At 50.7% G+C, this 19,553-nt stretch overlaps 1 protein-coding gene across 1 annotated transcript in view; it reads left to right on the top strand.

Annotated features, from left to right (window-relative positions):
- Positions 1–589: 589 nt before the first annotated feature.
- The window catches only part of LOC144486018 (prolyl 3-hydroxylase 1-like), a gene marked incomplete at its 3' end in the record, with an annotated part of 94,278 nt that continues 75,314 nt past the window's right edge, over positions 590–19,553 (top strand). The window contains exons 1-8 of the mRNA XM_078204127.1: positions 590–1,047; positions 2,178–2,330; positions 2,901–3,090; positions 11,254–11,385; positions 12,219–12,358; positions 13,572–13,661; positions 14,384–14,436; positions 15,494–15,600. Coding sequence (XP_078060253.1) covers positions 613–1,047; positions 2,178–2,330; positions 2,901–3,090; positions 11,254–11,385; positions 12,219–12,358; positions 13,572–13,661; positions 14,384–14,436; positions 15,494–15,600 — 1,300 coding nt within the window. The remainder of the gene's footprint in view (positions 1,048–2,177; positions 2,331–2,900; positions 3,091–11,253; positions 11,386–12,218; positions 12,359–13,571; positions 13,662–14,383; positions 14,437–15,493; positions 15,601–19,553) is intronic.

The raw sequence follows: 19,553 nt of genomic DNA, 5'->3' as shown, positions 1-19,553 counted from the left end.
CACAGCTTGTCTCCTGGACTTGCAGAATCTCACTGGCTGTCCTGTCTGGAGACAATACACATCTCTTTAACCTGTGTTTAATGTTCCCTCCACCCACATTGTCTGTATCTTTAAGACCTGGTTGGTTGTAGAAATTCGCATTCTAATCAGTATTCTGTAACTTGATTTTGTGTCTCTGTGCCCTGTTTGAGAGCAGATTTCCACTCCATCTGACGAAGGAGCAGCGCTCCGAAAGCTAATGGTACTTGCTACCAAATAAACCTGTTGGACTTTAACCTGGTGTTGTTAAAACTCTTACTATATTCCATACCCCTCAGTGTAACATTCTGATATATCCCACACTCCTTAATTTAATAAACCAGTCATTCTCACTTTCTTTCTGCCTGTGTCCCTCACACTTTGTCTCTCTTTCTCACTCTCTGTTTCTCTCCTTATGTCTGTCTATCTCTCAATCTCACTCTCAGAGAGTTTGTTTCTATCTGTCTGTCTTTCTCCCTCTCTGTCTATCTTACTTCAATCTCTCCATCTTTCTCCCACCCACCCATTTCCTTTTCCCAGTCCTTCCCCTTCCTCTCTCTGTGCTGGGTGGGACGTGTCCAGCCGCTGTCGGGAATGGAGCTTTTGGCGCTTCTGCTGCTGCTGCTCGGCTGCGGGGGGCGTCATTCCGCAGTCGGGCTGCTCGACTACGAGGGGCAGCCTCTGGGTTCTGAGCCGCTGCTCCAGCAGCCCTACGACCTGCTGTACGCCGGGGGGCTGCGGGAATACCACCAGGGCCACTGGGGCCAGGCAATCTCCCTGCTGGAGAGGTCGCTGCTGGCCCATTCGGCCCTTCGCCGCCTGCGAGCCCGCTGCCAGCGCCTGTGCGTCCAGGAGAGCCCTCCGCAGCTCCGCGGCATCTTCGGCAGCCTCCTGCAGCGGGCTGCCTGTCTGCAGCACTGTCTGACAGCCTGTCTGGGTCAGCCGTCCCGACACAGAGTCACCCAGCAGATCCAGACAGAGTTCCAGAGGAGAACAGCCTATAACTATCTTCAACTGGCTTATTACAGGGTGAGAGAGAGAGACTAACTTTCTCCAACTGGCTTAGTACAGGGAGAGAGAGACTAACTCTCTCCAACTGGCTTAGTACAGGGAGAGAGAGAGAGACTAACTCTCTCCAACTGGCTTAGTACAGGGAGAGAGAGAGAGACTAACTCTCTCCAACTGGCTTAGTACAGGGTGAGAGACAGAATGTAACTCTCTCCAACTGGCTTAGTGCAGGGTGAGAGAGAGATTTATAAAGAGCTCTGTCATTCCCCAGGCAGCAGGAATGTTTCCAATGTTGTTCCTGATTCAGGAATGTTAACGGCTTCTTCCCAACATCTGGAAAGTTAACTCCTTGTGACCCGGATCCCAGGATCGTTAACTCGCTGTGATCCTGAATCCAGGAACATTCATTCTGTTTGATCCCAATTGTGGAAACGGAGACTGGGGCCAAGCTCTGAGTGGGAGGATGTGATTCAGGGAGGATGTGATTCAGGCCCTCAGCCCCGGCTTCAGAATCTCCCTCAGCCCAGGTTTCAGAATCTCCCTCAGCCCAGGTTTCAGAATCTCCCTCAGCCCAGGTTTCAGAATCTCCCTCAGCCCCGGCTTCAGAATCTGTCCCCAGCCTTGGGCCAGTCCTCGGGGTCAGGGTTTGGGGCCTGTCCTTGAGGTCAGGGTTCGGGGCCTGTCCTCGGGGTCAGGATTCAGGGCCTGTCCTTCGGGTCATGGTTTGGCGCCTGTCCTTGAGGTCAGGGTTCGGGGCCTGTCCACAGGGTCAAGGTTCGGGGCCTGTCTTTGGGGTCACAGTTCGGCGCCTGTCCTCAGGGTCAGGGTTCAGATCCTGTCCTCAGGATCAGGGTTCAGGACCTGTCCTCAGGGTCAGGGTTCGGGGCCTGTCTTCAGGGTCCGGGTTCAGGACCTGTCCTCGGGGTTAGGGTTCAGGACCTGTCCTCAGGATCAGGGTTCAGATCCTGTCTTCAGGGTCTGGGTTCGGGACCTGTCCTTGGGGTCAGGGTTCAGGGCCTGTCCTCGGGGTTAGGGTTCAGGACCTGTCCTCGGGGTCAGGGTTCGGGGCCTGTTCTCGGTGTCAGGGCCTGGGGATGCAATGGAGGATATGATCCAAGACCTATCCTGAGCGCTCTTTCCCTCTCCCGCAGGTGAAACAAGTGGATAAAGCAGCAGCTGCCGCCCAGACCTTCTTCGAGGTGAATCCAGATCATCAGGAAATGCGGGAAAACCTGGAGATGTACCGGAAGATGGAGGGAGTGAAGCCAGAAGATTTCAGGGACTTGGAGGCTCAACCACACTGGGTGAGTGTGGTGGACAGAGAGAGAAGTGAGGGGGAGAGGGAGGGAAGGTGATAAAGAGGGAGGGAGGGAAGAGAAAGAGAGGAAGAGGGAAGAGAGGAAGGAATAGAGAGAGAGGATGGGAGAAAGGTGAAGTGAGGGAGGGAAGAGGAGGGAATGATGGAGAAGGGATAGAGGGAGGTGGAGAGAGGGGAAAATAGTATTTAAGAGACGGAATGGGAGACACAAGGAGTGAGTGGGGGAGAGGGAGAGGACACGTGACAGACGGGAAGTGGACAGAGAGGAATGGGGAGAAAGTGGATGGGGGCGAGGAATAGGGAGAGGAATGGGGAGAGAAAGGAGTGGGTGTGGGAGGAGCAAGGAAGAGGGGGAGAGAGGAGTGGGTTAGAGAGGGGAGGGGAGTGAGCAGAAGGGGAGGGTGAGAGAGTGGGGAAGAGAGGAAGGGAAGTGAGGGAGTGATCCAAGTAACCTTAGTTCTGTCTTACTCTTACTGTCGCTGTCTCTATCTCACACATGCATTCTCTCTCTCTCTCTCTCACTCTCTCTCCCTCCCTCCCCCGTTCTCTCATCCAGGTGTCCTACAGTGAAGGGATGAAGCTGTACCAGTCCGAGCAGTTTGCAGAATCCATTCCACGACTGGAGGGAGCGATCCAGGAGTACATGACAGAGCTGGAGGAGTGTCGGGCGCAATGCGAGGGTCCGTACCAGTCCCCGGACTATGCCTATCTCCACTATCAGAGCCACTTGTACGAAGCCATCAGTGGTGAGCAATTGCATGGGGAGGCTGCGTGCGAAGGGGGGGTGAGGGAGGGTGGGGGAGGTTTCCTCCGGGTGCTCCTGTTTCCTCCTACACGCCAAAGATGTGCAGATTAGGTGGATAATGCCCGGGGTTACAGAGTGAAGGACCTTGGTTGGGATGCTGTCCTGGAGAATCAGTACAGACTCGATGAGCCGAATGGCCTCTTTCTGCACTATATAGAATTCTACGGTTGGATGGAAACACGGGATCACATTCTCAGGATAAGTGGAACAATCCTTGAAGACGGAGATGAGGAGAAACGTCTTCACTCGAAGGGTTGTCAATCTTTGGAATTCTCTCTGTCAGATGGTTGTGGAAGCTGTGTTATTGAACACAGTCAAAGAACAAAAGAACAAAGAACAATACAGCACAGGACCAGGCCCTTCGGCCCTCCAAGCCTGCGCCGCTCATGTGCCCAACGAGACCATTCTTTTGTATCCCTCTATTCCCAGTCTGTTCATGTGGCTATCTAGATAAGTCTTAAACGATCCCAGCGTGTCCGCCTCAATCACCTTGCTTGGCAGTGCATTCCAGGCCCCCACCACCCTCTGTGTAAAATACGTTCCCCTGACATCTGTGTTGAACCTTGCCCCCCTCACCTTGAACCCGTGACCCCTTGTGTTCGTCACCTCCGACCTGGGAAAAAGCTTCCCACTGTTCACCCTATCTATGCCCTTCATAATTTTATACACCTCTATTACGTCGCCCCTCATCCTCCGTCTTTCCAGGGAGAACAACCCCAGTTTACCCAATCTCTCCTCATAGCTAAGACCCTCCGTACCAGGCAACATCCTGGTAAACCTCCTCTGCACTCTCTCCAAAGCCTCCACGTCCTTCTGGTAGTGCGGCGACCAGAACTGGGCGCAGTATTCCAAATGTGGCCTAACCAGCGTTCTATACAGCTGCAACATCATATGCCAACTTTTATATTCTGTGCCCCGTCCAATAAAGGCAAGCATGCCATATGCCTTCTTCACCACCCTCTCCACCTGTGCTGCCACCTTTAAGGATCTGTGGACTTGTACACCCAGGTCCCTCTGTGTGTCTATACTCCTGATGGTTCTGCCATTTATTGTATAGCTCCCATTAGATCTACTGAAAAGCATCACTTCGCATTTATCTGGATTAAATTCCATCTGCCATTTCTCCGCCCAATGTTCCAGCCTATCTATATCCTGCTGTATTCTCTGACAATGTTCATCACTATCCGCAACTCCAGCAATCTTCGTGTCGTCCGCAAACTTACTGATCACACCAGCTATATCTTCCTCCAAATCATTTATGTATATCACAAACAGCAGAGGTCCCAGTACAGAGCCCTGCGGAACACCACTAGTCACAGACCTCCAACCGGAAAAAGACCCCTCCACTGCTACCCTCTGTCTTCTATGGCTAAGCCAGTTCTTCACCCATAGAAATCATAGAAACCCTACAGTTCAGAAAGAGGCCATTCGGCCCATCGAGTCTGCACCGACCACAATCCCACCCAGGCCCTACTCTCATATCCCTACATATTTACCCACTAATCCCTCTAACCTACGCATCTCAGGACACTAAGGGCAATTTTTAGCATGGCCAATCAACCTAACCTGCCCATCTTTGGACTGTGGGAGGAAACCGGAGCACCCGGAGGAAACCCACGCAGACACGAGGAAAATGTGCAAACTCCACACAGACAGTGACCCAAGTTGGAATCAAACCCAGGTCCCTGGAGCTGTGAAGCAGCAGTGCTAACCACTGTGCCACCGTGCCACCCCCATCTAGCTAGCTCACTTTTATCCCGTGAGATTTAACCTTTTGCACCAGCCTGCCATGAGGGACCTTGTCAAACGCTTTACTAAAATCCATATAGACGACATCCACGGCCCTTCCTTCGTAATCGTTTTTGTCACCTCCTCAAAAAACTCAACCAAATTTGTGAGGCATGACCTCCCTCGTACAAAACCATGCTGTCTATCGCTAATGAGATTATTCTGTTCTAAATGCGCATATATCCTATCTCGAAGAATCTTCTCCAACAACTTGCCTACCACGGACGTCAAGCTCACCGGCCTATAATTACCCGGGTTATTCTTGCTACCCTTCTTAAATAACGGGACCACATTTGCTATCCTCCAATCCTCTGGGACCTCACCTGTGTCCAGGGAAGAGACAAAGATTTCTGTTAGAGGCCCAGCAATTTCATCTCTTGCCTCCCTGAGGAGTCGAGGATAGATGCCATCCGGTCCTGGGGATTTGTCTGTCTTAATGTTTCCTAAAAGACCTAACACTTCCTCCCTTGTAATTGAGATTTTTTCTAACGGGTCAACACATCTGTCTGAGACAATACCAGTCAACATGTCCCTCTCCTTTGTGAATACTGATGCAAATTATTCGTTTAGGATCTCTCCTACTTCCTTTGGTTCTAAGCATAATTCCCCTCCTTTGTCCCCGAGAGGTCCGATTCTTTCCCTAACAACCCTCTTGTTCCTAACGTATGTGTAAAATGCCTTAGGATTCTCCTTAATCCTGTCTGCCAAGGACATTTCGTGACCCCTTTTTGCCCTTCTAAGTCCCTGTTTGAGTTCTTTTCTACTTTCTCTGTATTCCTCCAGTGCTCCATCTGTTTTTAGCTGCCTGGATCTCATGTATGCCTCATTTTTCTTTTTGATTAGACCCACAATTTCCCTGGTTATCCACGGCTCTCGAATCCTACCTTTCCTATCCTTCCTCTTTACAGGCACATGCCTATCCTGCAGTCCTATCAACTGCTCCTTAAAGGACTCCCACATGCCAGATGTGGATTTACCCTCGAACAGCCTCTCCCAATCAACAGCCATCAAATCCTGCCTAATCCGACTGTAGTTAGCCTTCCCCCAATTCAGCACCTTACCCATAGGACAACACTCATCTTTTTCCATTACTATCCTAAAGTTAGAACATAGAACATAGAAAAACTACAGCACAAACAGGCCCTTCGGCCCACAAGTTGTGCCGAACACATCCCTACCTTCTAGACCTACCTATAACCCTCCATCCTATTACGCTCCATGTACTCATCCAGGAGTCTCTTAAAAGACCCTATTGAGTTCGCCTCCACCACCACTGACGGCAACCGATTCCACTCGTCCACCACCCTCTGTGTGAAAAACTTACCCCTAACATTTCCCCTGTACCTACCCCCCAGCACCTTAAACCTGTGTCCTCTCGTAGCAGCCATTTCCACCCTGGGAAAAAGCCTCTGAGAGTCCACCCGATCTATGCCTCTCAACATCTTATATACCTCTATTCGGTCTCCTCTCATCCTACATCTCTCCAAGGAGAAAAGACCGAGCTCCCTCAGCCTAAAGTTTACAGAATTGTGGTCACTATTTGCCACATGTTCCCCTACTGCAACTTTGAAGACCTGACCGGGCTCATTCCCCAGTACTCGGTCCAGTATAGCCCCATCTCTCGTTGGACTGTCAACATATTGTTCCAAAGAACCTTCCTGTACACATTTTATAAATTCTTCCCCGTCCGGACCCCCAGCCCGAAGCGATTTCCAGTCTATGTGAGGGAAATTAAAGTCTCCCACTACAACAACCGTACTTTTTCTGCACCTGTCCAGGATCTCCTTACATATCCGTTCCTCAACTTCCCGTGGGCTGTTGGGAGGCCTGTAGTATACCCCCAGCATAGTGACTGCGCCCTTCCTGTTTCTGAGCTCCACCCACTGTGACTCGTTACCTGACCCTTCCATATTGTCCACCCTCTGTACCGCTGTAATATGCTCCCTAATCAGCATTGCTACTCCCCCACCTCTCCTCACCCCTCCTCTGTCTCACCTAAAACACTTGTACCCTGGAATATTCAGCTGCCAGTCCTGTCCTTCTTTTAACCAAGTCTCCATCACTGCAACCACATCCAAGTTCCGCGCAAGCATTAAGGCTCTAAGCTCGTCTGTCTTGCCCGTAACACTCCTTGCATTGAAGCAGATACACTCCAGACCTCCAGGCCCACTGAGGTCATCCTCCCCCAGAATGCTCTTCCTCTTAGATAGCCTTGTCTTGGCCCCAACCTCGTCTCCAGCCTCCATGCTTATTGACCTATTGTTCTGATCCCCACCCCGCTGCCACATAGAGGTTTACAGCATGGAAAGAGGCCCTTTCGCCCAACTTGTCCATGCTACCCAATTTTTACCATTAAGCTAGTCCCAATTGCCCACGTTTGACCCATATCCCTCTATATCCATCTTACCCATGTAATTGTACCCACCTCTACTACTAGCTCTGGCAGCTTACTTCAGACACTCACCCCCCTGTGTGTGGAAAAAACAATGCTCCTCTGGTCCTTTTTGTATCTCTCCTCTCTCACCTTAAACCTATGCCTCCAGTTTTAGAATCCCCTACCTTTGGGAAAAAGATGTTGAATATCTACCTCATTTATCTATGCCCCTCATTATTTTATAGACCTCTGTAAGATCACTCCTAAGCCTCCCAATGTCCATGGAATAAAGTCCCAGTCTCTCCAGCCTCTCCTTGTAACTCAAACCATCAAGTCCCGGTGGCATCCTAGTAAATCTTTTCTGCACTCTTTCTAGTTTAATATATCCTTTCTATAATAGGTTGACCAGAACTGTACTCAGTATTCCAGGTGTGGCCTTACCAATGTCTTATATAACTTCAACAAGATGCCTCAACTCCTGTATTCAATGTTCTGACCAATGAAACCAAGCATGCTGAATGTCTTCTTCACCACTCTGTCCACCTGTGACTCCGCTTTCAAGGAGCTATGAACCTGTACCCCTAGATCTCTTTGTTCTGTAACTCTCCCCAACGCCCTACCATTAACTGAGTAAGTCCTGCCTTGGTTCGATCTACCAAAATGCATCATCTCGCATTTATTTAAAGTAAACACCATCTGCCATTCGTCAGTCCACTGGCCCAATTGATCAAGATCCTGTTGCAATCCTCGATAACCTTCTTCACTGTCCACTATGCAGCCAATCTTGGTGTCATTTGCAAACTTATTAACCATGGCTACTAAATTCTCATCCAAATCATTCATATAAATGACAATTTATATTAAAAATTGTCATTTAATAACAATGACAATTGTTATTGGACCCAGCACCAATCCCTGAGGCACACCGCTGGTCACAGGCCTCCAGTTTGAAAAACAACCCTCTCCAACCACCCTCTGCCTTCTGTCATCAATCCAATTTTGTATCCAATTTGGCTACCTCATCCTGGATCCCATGAGATTTAACCTCATGCAACAACCTACCATGTGGTACCTTGTCAAACGCCTTGCTAAAGTCCATGGAGACAACATCAATTGCACTGGCCTTATCTACCTTCTTGGTTACCCCTTCAAAAAACTCGTGAGACATGATTTTCCATTCACAAAGCCATGCTGACTGTCCCTAATCAGTCCTTGCCTCTCTTAATGCCTGTAGATCCTGTCTCTCAGAATACCTTCTGACAACTTACCCACTACAGATGTGAGGCTCACTGGCCTGTAGTTCCCAGGCTTTTCCCTGCAACCCTTCTTAAACAAAGGCACTTCTTCAAGCACCTCACCTGTGGCTGTTGATGATTGAAAATCTCTGCTAGGGGACCTGCAAATTCCTCCCTAGCTTCACAATGTCCTGGGATACACTTTTCATAGATTTTTCATAGAATCCCTACAGTGCAGAAAGAGGCCATTCGGCCCATCGAGTCTGCACCGGCAATCCCACCCAGACCCTACTCCCACATCCCTACACATTTATCCGCTAATCCCTCTAACCTACGCCTCTCAGGACTCTAAGGGGCAATTTTTAGCATGGCCAATCAACCTAACCCACACATCTTTGGACTGTGGGAGGAAACCGGAGCACCCGGAGGAAACCCACGCAGACACGAGGAGAATGTGCAAACTCCACACAGACAGTGACCCAAGCCGGGAATCGAACCCAGGTCCCTGGTGCTGTGAAGTAGCAGTGCTAACCACTGTGCTACCGTTCATCAGGTCCCGGGGAATTTATCAACCTTGATGCGCTTTAAGACTTCCAGCACCTCCTTCTCTGTAATATGTACACTCCTTAAGACATCACTGTTTATTTTGAATGATATTTATTTATGGACATTCATTTTGAATGAATTCTTAGAATTATAGAATTCCTACAGTGCAGAAGGAGGCCATTTGGCCCATCGAGCCTGCACCGACCACAATCCCACCCAGGTCCTAACCCCATAACCGAATGTATTTACCCTGCTAATCTTCCCGACATTCAGGAGCAATTTAACATGGCCAATCCACCTCACCTGCACATCCTTGGGCTGTGGGAGGAAACCGGATCACCCAGAGAAAAACTACACAAACACAGGGAGAACGTGCCAACTCCACAAAGACAGTCACCCAAGGCCAGAATTGAATGCGGGTCCCTGGTGCTGTGAGGCAGCAGTGCAAATCACTGTGCCAACGTGCCACCCGTATTCAAGACAGAATGATGAATAAAACCAGCTAATTGATTTAATCAATCGGGACATATGGACACAAAGAGTGTGTTTTGATTTGATTTATTACTGTCACATGTATTGGGATACAGTGAAAAATCTTGTTTCTTGCGCGCTATATAAACAAAACATAGAATACATAGGGGAGAAGGAAAGGAGAGGATGCAGAATATAGTGTTACAGTCATAGCTCGGTTGTAGAAAAAGATCAATTTAATATGTGGCATCGCACTCCTGACTGGTGGACAGGTTTTGGGGTGAGTCAGGAGTTGAGTTACTCTCCAAGTTTCCCCGCCTCTGACCTGCCCGTGTAGCCACAGTATTTATATGGCTGGGTCCCAGTTCAGTTTCTGGTCAGTGGTAACACCCAAGATGTTGATAGTTTGGCGATTTAGCAATGGGAATGCCATTGAAGGTCAAGGGGGAGATGGTTAGATTCTCTCTAACTGGCTGGGTCCCAGTTTAGTTTTGGGTCAATGATAACCCCAGGATGTTGATAGTGGGGAGGGGGCTTCAGTAAATGTTATTTGCCACTTGTCAGCCCAAGCCTGGATATCGTCCAGGTCTTGCTGCATTTGGACATGGACTGCGTCAGTATCTGAGGAGTTGGGAATGGTGCTGAACATTGTGCAATCATCGGCGAACATTCCCATTTCTGACTGCATGATGGAAAGGAGATGATTGATGACATTGTCCAGGTCTTGCTGCATTTAGACACGGACTGCTTTGGCAATCTGGAGGATTCCGAGCTCTGCGTTTTGGAAAGGTGTGAGTCCCTTTTGGAGGCAGTCCAGGGAGAATATCCATGGGAATTGTCACAGCGGATAAGTGAGTTCAGGAGAAAAGCTGGGAGTGTTGGTCTCTGAGCAGAGAAGGTCGGGGAGAGATTTCATCGAGGTGTTCAAAACCGTGCTGCCAGGAGCGGGGTGCGGTGGGATGTGGGTGAGGTTTGGATGGGAGTCGAGAAGGAGAAAGTCATAGAAATCATAGAAACCCTACAGTGCAGAAAGAGGCCATTCGGCCCATCGAGTCTGCACCGACCACAATCCCACCCAGGCCCTACCCCCATATCCCTACATATTTTACCCACTAATCTCTCTAATCTACACATCCCAGGACACTGAGGGCAATTTTAACCTGGCCAATCAACCTAACCCACACATCTTTGGACTGTGGGAGGAAACCGGAGCACCCGGAGGAAACCCACGCAGACACGAGGAGAATGTGCAAACTCCACACAGACAGTGACCCAAGCCGGGAATCGAACCCAGGTCCCTGGAGCTGTGAAGCAGCAGTGCTAACCACTGTGCTACCGTGCCGCCCCTTTTGTATCTGAGGAGTGTTCCCAGTGACGGAGGGGGAGGCATTGAAGAGAATCGGTGAAGGGGTTAGTTGGCAGTGGGGTGAGAAGCAGAAAATGCCGGAAGAATGGAGCAGGAGAAAACAAGAGTTATCATTGGCAGTCAGTGTGACTCTTTGTTTGAGCTGATCTAGCAAAGGGGCCAGGATGGGGGTGATGGGCCAGGAGGCCTCTTTCTCTGTTGCTTGCTGGTTTCTTTCCTTAATCCAGTTAGGGGAAGGTCAGTGAGTGAGGGTTTCTGGGAGAGTGGGGTCAGGAAAGGGATGGGGCTGCGAGTCGGCTGGTCTAACTCCCGTCTCCTCCCCAGACCACTACGTCCAGGTGTTGGGCTGTAAGCAGGACTGCGTCAGGGAGCTGGCCACCAAACCGGGCAGTGCCACGGCCGTCGAGGATTTCCTCCCCTCCCACTTCTACTTGCTTCAGTCTGCCTATCACAAAGGTGGGTCAAAGTTCGGGGGTCGAGCAGATAACCATCGGTGCAGCCGAGTGCATCCGGGTTCCCGTGCGGGGGGGGGGGGGGGGGGCGGGGGGAGGGGGCGTGGGGTGGTTGGCGAAGGGAGGCGGCAGTGTCAGGGGGTTGGGTGTGGGAGTGCGGGTTTGGGGCACATACAGTGTCCTCAGGGGTCATATGGAGGGTTTGGGGGAAATACAGTGGGTCAGAGGTCATACAGTGGGTTCGGGGAGAAGGGGGGAATCATGCGGTGGGTTCTGAAATCATACAGTGGATTCAGAATTGTTCAGTGGGTTCAGATGTCGCAAGGTCGCCTTGGAGGCTCGTGCAGGCATTTGGGGGGGGATTCAGCTGCCCTGACAGTGGGTTCAAGGGTCGTACAGAGAGATCAAGGGTCACATGGTGGGTTTGGGAGGGGAGTGGGTCACACAATGTGTTTAAGGTTTCATACAGTGGGTTTGAAAGTGTCCAGTGGGTTTGAGGTTCAGACAATGAGATCAGGGGCTGTAAAATAGGTTCAGGGGTCATGCTGGGACTTCAGGAGTTGTACAGAGATATTGGGGGCCACGTGATGGGTTTGGGTGTCAGGCAAGACAATCGAGGTTCAGACATTGGAATGAGCTGGGTTCAAAGGGTGGAGGGGTCAGAGGTCGAGGGGGAGTAAGGCATTCGCAAGTGGGTCTGGCCAATGTATCAGAGGTCTGGGATCTGATGAGGGGGTCAAAGGGGAGGGTTCAGATGCCGGGAGGGTTCGGAGTTGGATGGGGTCAGGCCGTGTCGGCCTCCAGTCATTGACGCTCTGTGCTTTCCCACATGGACAGTTGGGAATTATGAGAAAGCTGTGGAGTGTTCCAGAACCTTCCTCCTCTTCCGACCCAAGGATAGCTCCGTCCGACAGAACCTGGAATTTTACCGATCGAAGCTCCCGGCCGGAGAGACAGACGTGATCCTGCCCAGAGAGGTGGGTCAACCTCCCTCCATCTTTAATTCACTCACAGGATGTGGCCATTGCTGGCTGGGTCCAGCATTTATTCCCCATCCCTCATTGCCCTTTGAGAAGGTGCTGGTGAGCTGCCGCCTTGTACTGCAGGGGAAGATAAAAACTGTGACCCTTGACCTGACCCTGACCCCTGTCTGACCCTTGACCCAACCCTGACCCCTATCTGGCCCCCTGGCCCCAACCCTGACCCCTATCTGGCCCCCTGGCCCCAACCTCTGTCCAACTCTCGATCCACTCCTGACCCCTATCAGACCCCCGACCCAACCCTGACCCTTATTGGCTCCCGACCCAACCCTGACCCCTATCGACCCCCGACCCAACCCTGACCCTTATTGGCTCCCGACCCAACCCTGACCCCTATCAGACCCCCGACCCAACCCTGACCCCTATCAGACCCCCGACCCAACCCTGACCCTTATTGGCTCCCGACCCAACCCTGACCCTTATTGGCTCCCGACCCAACCCTGACCCCTATCAGACCCCCGACCCAACCCTGACCGCTATCTAACCCTCAGCCTGGCTCCATTCCCCAGCGTGACCCTTGACCCTCCTCTGACCAACACGGGACTTTCAACATTTTCCCTGATATTTGTCCTGTTGTTGGGCAAGAGCTTGAGTCTGAGCAGAGATATCCGCTTGTCTCAGAGATACGTGGAACCGCTGTCTGTCTCTCTGACTCTCTGTCTGTCTCTTTGACCATCTGTCATCTCTCCCCATCTGTCTGTCTCGGTCTCTCTCTGTCTGTCTGTCTCGGTCTCTCTCTGTCTGTCTGTCTCGGTCTCTCTCTGTCTGTCTGGGTCTCTCTCCGTCTGTCTGTCTCGGACTCTCTCTGTCTGTCTGTCTCGGTCTCTCTCTGTCTGTCTGTCTCAGTCTCTCTCTGTCTGTCTGTCTGGGTCTCTCTCCGTCTGTCTGTCTCGGTCTCTCTGTGTCTGTCTATCTCGGTCTCTCTCTGTCTGTCTGTCTCGGTCTCTCTCCGTCTGCCTGTCTCGGTCTCTCTCGCTCTTCTGTCTCGGCCTCTTTCTCTCTCTCGCTCTCTCTCTCTCTCGGTCTCTCTCTCTCTCTTGGTCTCAGTCTCTCTCTCTCTCTCTCTCAGTCTTGAAGTTTCTCTCTCTCAGTGTCTCTCTCTTTCTCGGTATGTCTCTCTCCCACTTATCTCTTTGTCTTTCTCTTTCAGGATATTAAAGTTCATATCAATGAGTCCCTGTTACAGAAAGAGATGTTGTTTACTGCCGTGGTGTCTCTGGGAGTTCTCTTCAGTGATCCGGTAAGAGACAGTATTCTCAGAGCCGGGTGAGAGGGAGATCAGTGTGTCTGTAATTGTCTCTCTCTTGGTCTCTCTGTCTGTCTCTCTCTTTCTCCTTGTTCTCTCTGTCTCTATATATTTTTCTCTGTATTCCTTTCTCTCACATGGTGAAAGAGGCTCAAGAGGGGCTGAATGGCCTCCTCCTGTTCCTGTGTAACAGGCTCGAGTGAGGGGCTGAATGGCCTCCTCCTGTTCCTCTGTAAGAGCCTCAAATGAGGGGCTGAATGGCCATCCCTGTTCCTATGTAACAGGCTCAAATTATGGGCTGAATGGCCACCTCCTTTTCCTGTGTAACAGGTTCGAGTGAGGGGCTGAATGGCCTCCTCCGGTTCCTGTGTACAGACGCAAATGAGGGGCTGAATAGCCTTCTCCTTGTCCTGTATAACAGGTTCGAGTGAGGGGCTGAATGGCCTCCTCCTGTTCCTGTATAACAGGTTCGAGCGAGGGGCTGAATGGCCTCCTCCTGTTCCTGTATAACAGGTTCGAGTGAAGGGCTGAATGGCCTCTTCCTGTTCCTGTATAACAGGTTCGAGTGAGGGGCTGAATGGCCTCCTCCTGTTCCTGTGTAACAGGCTAGATTTGAAGTGTGGAGAATATGAGCTGTATTAACAGAGTTGTCAGTCAAATGTGTTTTGACCGCTTTCCCTCTTTTCATCCTCCTCCTCGATTTTCCCTTTCCCAAGGATTCCTGGACTCCAGCTGAACTGGTCCCGCAGTCGATTCGCGACATACCCAGGTACAGTGCAGCGCTCCCTCAGCACTGACCCTCTGACAGTGCAGCGCTCCCTCAGCACTGACCCTCTGACAGTGCAGCGCTCCCTCAGCACTGACCCTCTGACAGTGCAGCGCTCCCTCAGTACTGACCCTCTGACAGTGCGGCACTCCCTCAGCACTGACCCTCTGACAGTGCAGCGCTCCCTCAGTACTGACCCTCTGACAGTGCAGCGCTCCCTCAGTACTGACCCTCTGACAGTGCAGCACTCCCTCAGCACTGACCCTCTGACAGTGCAGCGCTCCCTCAGTACTGACCCTCTGACAGTGCGGCACTCCCTCACTACTGACCCTCTGACAGTGCGGCACTCCCTCAGTACTGACCCTCTGACAGTGCTGCACTCCCTCAGCACTGACCCTCTGACAGTGCGACACTCCCTCAGTACTGACCCTCTGACAGTGCGGCACTCCCTCAGTACTGGCCCTCTGACAGTGCGGCACTCCCTCAGTACTGACCCTCTGACAGTGCTGCACTCCCTCAGTACTGACCCTCTGACAGTGCGGCACTCCCTCAGTACTGACCCTCTGACAGTGCGGCACTCCCTCAGTACTGACCCTCTGACAGTGCGGCACTCCCTCAGTACTGACCCTCTGACAGTGCGGCACTCCCTCAGTACTGACCCTCTGACAGTGCGGCACTCCCTCAGTACTGACCCTCTGACAGTGCGGCACTCCCTCAGTACTGACCCTCTGACAGTGCTGCACCCCCTCACTACTGACCCTCTGACAGTGCGGCACTCCCTCACTACTGACCCTCTGACAGTGCGGCACTCCCTCACTACTGACCCTCTGACAGTGCGGCACTCCCTCAGTACTGACCCTCTGACAGTGCGGCACTCCCTCACTACTGACCCTCTGACAGTGCGGCACTCCCTCAGCACTGACCCTCTGACAGTGCGGCACTCCCTCAGCACTGACCCTCTGACAGTGCGGCACACCCTCAGTAGTGTCCCTCCGACAATATGGGTGGGGTAAGTGTGTGTAATGGGGTCTCAGAGGATCTGGTGTGCATCCTGTTACAGGTGGGAAACCTCCGAGGGTCAGATGACCTCAGCTGAGACAGACACCGTTCAGGAGGAGGCATCAGAGATCAACGTGGAGATAGAAGATGACATTGCAATTCTGAGAGGTTTGTCCTTGTACAGACGCAGGGCCAGAATTGGGAAAAAAGGGGATAATCCTTTGCCCAGAAGTGGGTGGAGGGGGTGACTGAAGGTTGGGGTTCAGTTATTGCCTCCGAGAAATTGGTCGGTTGGATTTCAGCAGCCTCAGAGCTGGAACCACAATGAGATTTTCAGCACACAGCCAGGCCTGGGGACAGGGCCTGTCCCCTCTGTGCTGGTGCTTTTGCTCCATACAAACACTCATCCCCTTCAGCTCACTTCATTAACAAATCTGTTATTCCTTTCTCCCTCACCCCTTGTTCCAGCATTCCTCTGCTAAACATATTGACGCTGTTCATCTTGAGCACCCCCCTGAGAGCTAGTCCCACCCCCACTCTCCGGGTAAAGACTTTTATTCACATTGCCCTTCCTGCGAGTGTTTGATGGGGGACAGTGTAGAGGGAGCTTTACTCTGTATCTACCCCCGTGCTGTACCTGTCCTGGGTTTGTTTGATGGGGTCAGTGTAGAGGGAGCTTTACTCTGTATCTAACCCCGTGCTGTACCTGTCCTGCGAGTGTTTGATGGGGACAGTGTAGGGGGAGCTTTACTCTGTATCTAACCCCGTGCTGTACCTGTCCTGGGAGTGTTTGATGGGGACAGTGTAGTGGGAGCTTTACTCTGTATCTAACCCCGTGCTGTACCTGTCCTGGGAGTGTTTGATGGGGACAGTGTAGAGGGAGCTTTACTCTGTATCTAACCCCGTGCTGTACCTGTCCTGCGAGTGTTTGATGGGGACAGTGTAGAGGGAGCTTTACTCTGTATCTAACCCCGTGCTGTCCCTGTCCTGGGAGTGCTTGATGGGGACAGTGTAGAGGGAGCTTTACTCTGTATCTAACCCCGTGCTGTCCCTGTCCTGGGAGTGTTTGGTGGGGACAGTGTAGAGGGAGCTTTACTCTGTATCTCACCCTGTGCTGTACCTGTCCTGGGAGTGTTTGATGGGGACATTGTAGAGGGAGCTTTACTCTGTATCTAACCCTACCCTGAGTCTGTCCTGGGAGTGTTTGATATGGAGTGTAGAGGGAGCTTTACTTTATATCTAACACAACGCTGTACCTGTCCTGAGTGTATTTAATGAGGGATTGTGTCGAGGGAGTTTTACTCTGTATCTAACCCCATGCTCAACATGTCCTGGGAGTGTTTGGTGTGGACAGAGTAGAGGGATTTATACTCAGTATATAATCCCGTGCTGTCCCTGTCCTGGAAGTGTTTGAATGGAACAGTGTAAATCATAGCATTATAAACTATAGTACAGAATTAGGCCATTCGGCCAACTGAGTCTACTCCACCATTCAATCATGGTTGATAGGTTTCTCAACCTCATTCACTTGCCTTTTCCCCAAGATCTTTGATCTCCTTGCCAGTCAAGGTACAATCTATCTCTGTCTTAAATATGCTCAATGAACTTGCCTCCATAGCCTTCTGTGGCAATGAATTCCATCGATTCACCACGTTCTGGCTGTAGGAATTCCTCCTCATCTCGGTTCTGAAGGGTCATCCCTTTATTCTGAGGCTGTGCCCTCGGATTTCAGTCTCGCCTCCTAATGGAAACACCTTCCCCATGTCTGCTCTCTCCAGGCTGTTCAGTATTCTGTAAGTTACAATGGGAGTGTAAAGGGAGCTTTATTCTGTATCGAACCCCGTGTGGTACCTGTCCTGGGAGTGTTTGATGGGTACAGTGTAGCGGGAGCTTTACTCAGTACCTAACACCGTGCTGTACCTTTCCAGGAAGTGTTTGATAGGGACAGCGTAGAGGATGCCTTCTTGTGTAGCTAACCCCTGCTGTACCTGTCCCGGGAGTGTTTAATAGAAATAGGTTAGAGGGAGCTTACTCTGTACCTAACACCGTGCTATAACTGTCCTGGGAAGTGTGGCTTTTGCTACGAAATAAACCTGTTGGACTTGAACCTGGTGTGGTTAGACTTCTTACTGTGTTTGATGGGCACAGTGTAGTGGGTGGTTTACTCTATATCTAATCTCGTGCAGTACCAGTCCTGGGTGTGTTTGACTTGGTCATTGTAGAGGGAGCTTTATTCAGTATCTAACCGTGTTCTGAGCCTGTTCAGGGAGTGTTTCATGTCGAGAATGTAAAGGGTGGTGTACTTTGTATCTAACCCAATGCTGTACCTGCCCTGGGTGTGTATAATGAGGGATCATGTCGAGGGAGCATCACTCTGTATCTAACACTGCGCTTTACTTGTCCTGGGAGTGTTTGAATGATGTGGAGATGCCGGCGTTGGACTGGGGTAAACACAGTAAGAAGTCTCACAACACCAGGTTAAAGTCCAACAGGTTTATTTGGTAGCAAAAGCCACTGGCTTTCGGAGCGCTGCTCCTTCGTCAGGTAAGTGGGAGTTCTGTTCACAAACAGGGCATATAAAGACACAAACGCAAATTACAAAATAATGGTTGGAATGCGAATCTTTATAGATAATCAAATCTTAAAGGTACAGACAATGTGAGTGGAGAGAGCGTTAAACACAGGTTAAAAAGATGTGTATTGTCTCCAGCCAGGACAGTTAGTGAGATTTTGCAAGCCCACGCAAGTCGTGGGGGTTACAGATAGTGTGACATGAACCCACGATCCCAGTTGAGGCCGTCCTCATGTGTGCGGAACTTGGCTGTCAGTTTCTGCTCAGCGACTCTGCCTTGTCATGTGTCGTGAAGGCCGCCTTGGAGAACATTTACCCGAAGATCAGAGGCCAAATTGCCTTTTCCCCAAAATCTTTGATCTCCTTGCCAGTCAAGATCCTATCTATCTCTGTCTTAAATATGCTCAATGAACTGGCCTCTGATCTTCGGATGAAGATAAGATGACGTTGGCTCCACAGCTTTTTGTGGCAATGAATTCCATAGATTCAGCAGCCTCTGGCTGTAGAAATTCCTCCTCATCTCAGTTCTAAAGGGTCATCCTTTTATTCTGAGGCTGTGTCCTTGGATTCCAGTCTCGCCTATTAATGGAAACACCTTCCCCATGTCCACTCTATCCAGGCCTATCAGTATTCTGTAAGTTCCAATGAGATTGCAGAGGGAGTTTCACTCTGTATCTAACCCCGTGCTGTACCTGTCCTGGGAGAGTTTGGTGAGGACAGTGTAGAGGGTGATTTACTCTGTATCTAACGCTGAACTGTACCTCTCCTGGAAGTGTTTGTTGGGGACAATGTAGAGGGAGATTTATTCTGTATCTAACCCTGTGCTGTTTCTGTCCAAGGTATGTTTAAAGAGGGATAGTTCAGAAGGAGCTATATTCTGTATCTAACCCCGTGCTGTATCTGTCCTGGGAGTGGTTGAAGGGTGACAGTGTGGAGGGAGCTTTGCACTGTGTTGAAACCAGTGCTGTGTGATAACCTGGGAGTGTTTGATAGGGACAGTGTAGAGGGAGCTTTACTGTGTATCTAATCCGGTGCTGTACCTGCCCTGGAAGTGTTTAATAAGGGATAGTGTAGAGTGAACTTTACTCTATACTTAACACTGTGCTGTACCTGTCCTGGGAGTGTTTGATGGGCACAGTGTAGTGCGAGCTTTACTCTATATGTAACCCTGTGCTGTACCTGTCCTGGCAATTGTTGATGGGGACAGTACAGAGGGAGCTTTACTCTGTATTAACCCCGTGTTGTACATATCCTGGGAGTGATTGATATGGATAGAGTAGGGAGCTTTATACTCTGTATGTAACCCCATGCTGTACCTGTCCTGGGTGTGTTTAATGGGGGACAGAGTAGAGGGAGCTTTACTCTGTATCTAACCCCGTGCTGTACCTGTCCTGGGCATGTTTGAATGGGACAGTGTAGATCATAGGATTAAAAGGTATAGTAACATATATTATACCATTCGGCCCATCATGTCTGCTCCACCATTCAATCATGACTGATAAGTTTTTCAATCTGATTCTCTTGCCTTTTCCCCCACAATCTTTCATCC

This window comes from Mustelus asterias, unplaced genomic scaffold, assembly GCF_964213995.1.
Source record: "Mustelus asterias unplaced genomic scaffold, sMusAst1.hap1.1 HAP1_SCAFFOLD_270, whole genome shotgun sequence".
In the NCBI taxonomy this organism is placed as follows: Eukaryota; Metazoa; Chordata; class Chondrichthyes; order Carcharhiniformes; family Triakidae; genus Mustelus; species Mustelus asterias.
This window is presented reverse-complemented; position numbering and strand designations above follow the sequence as displayed.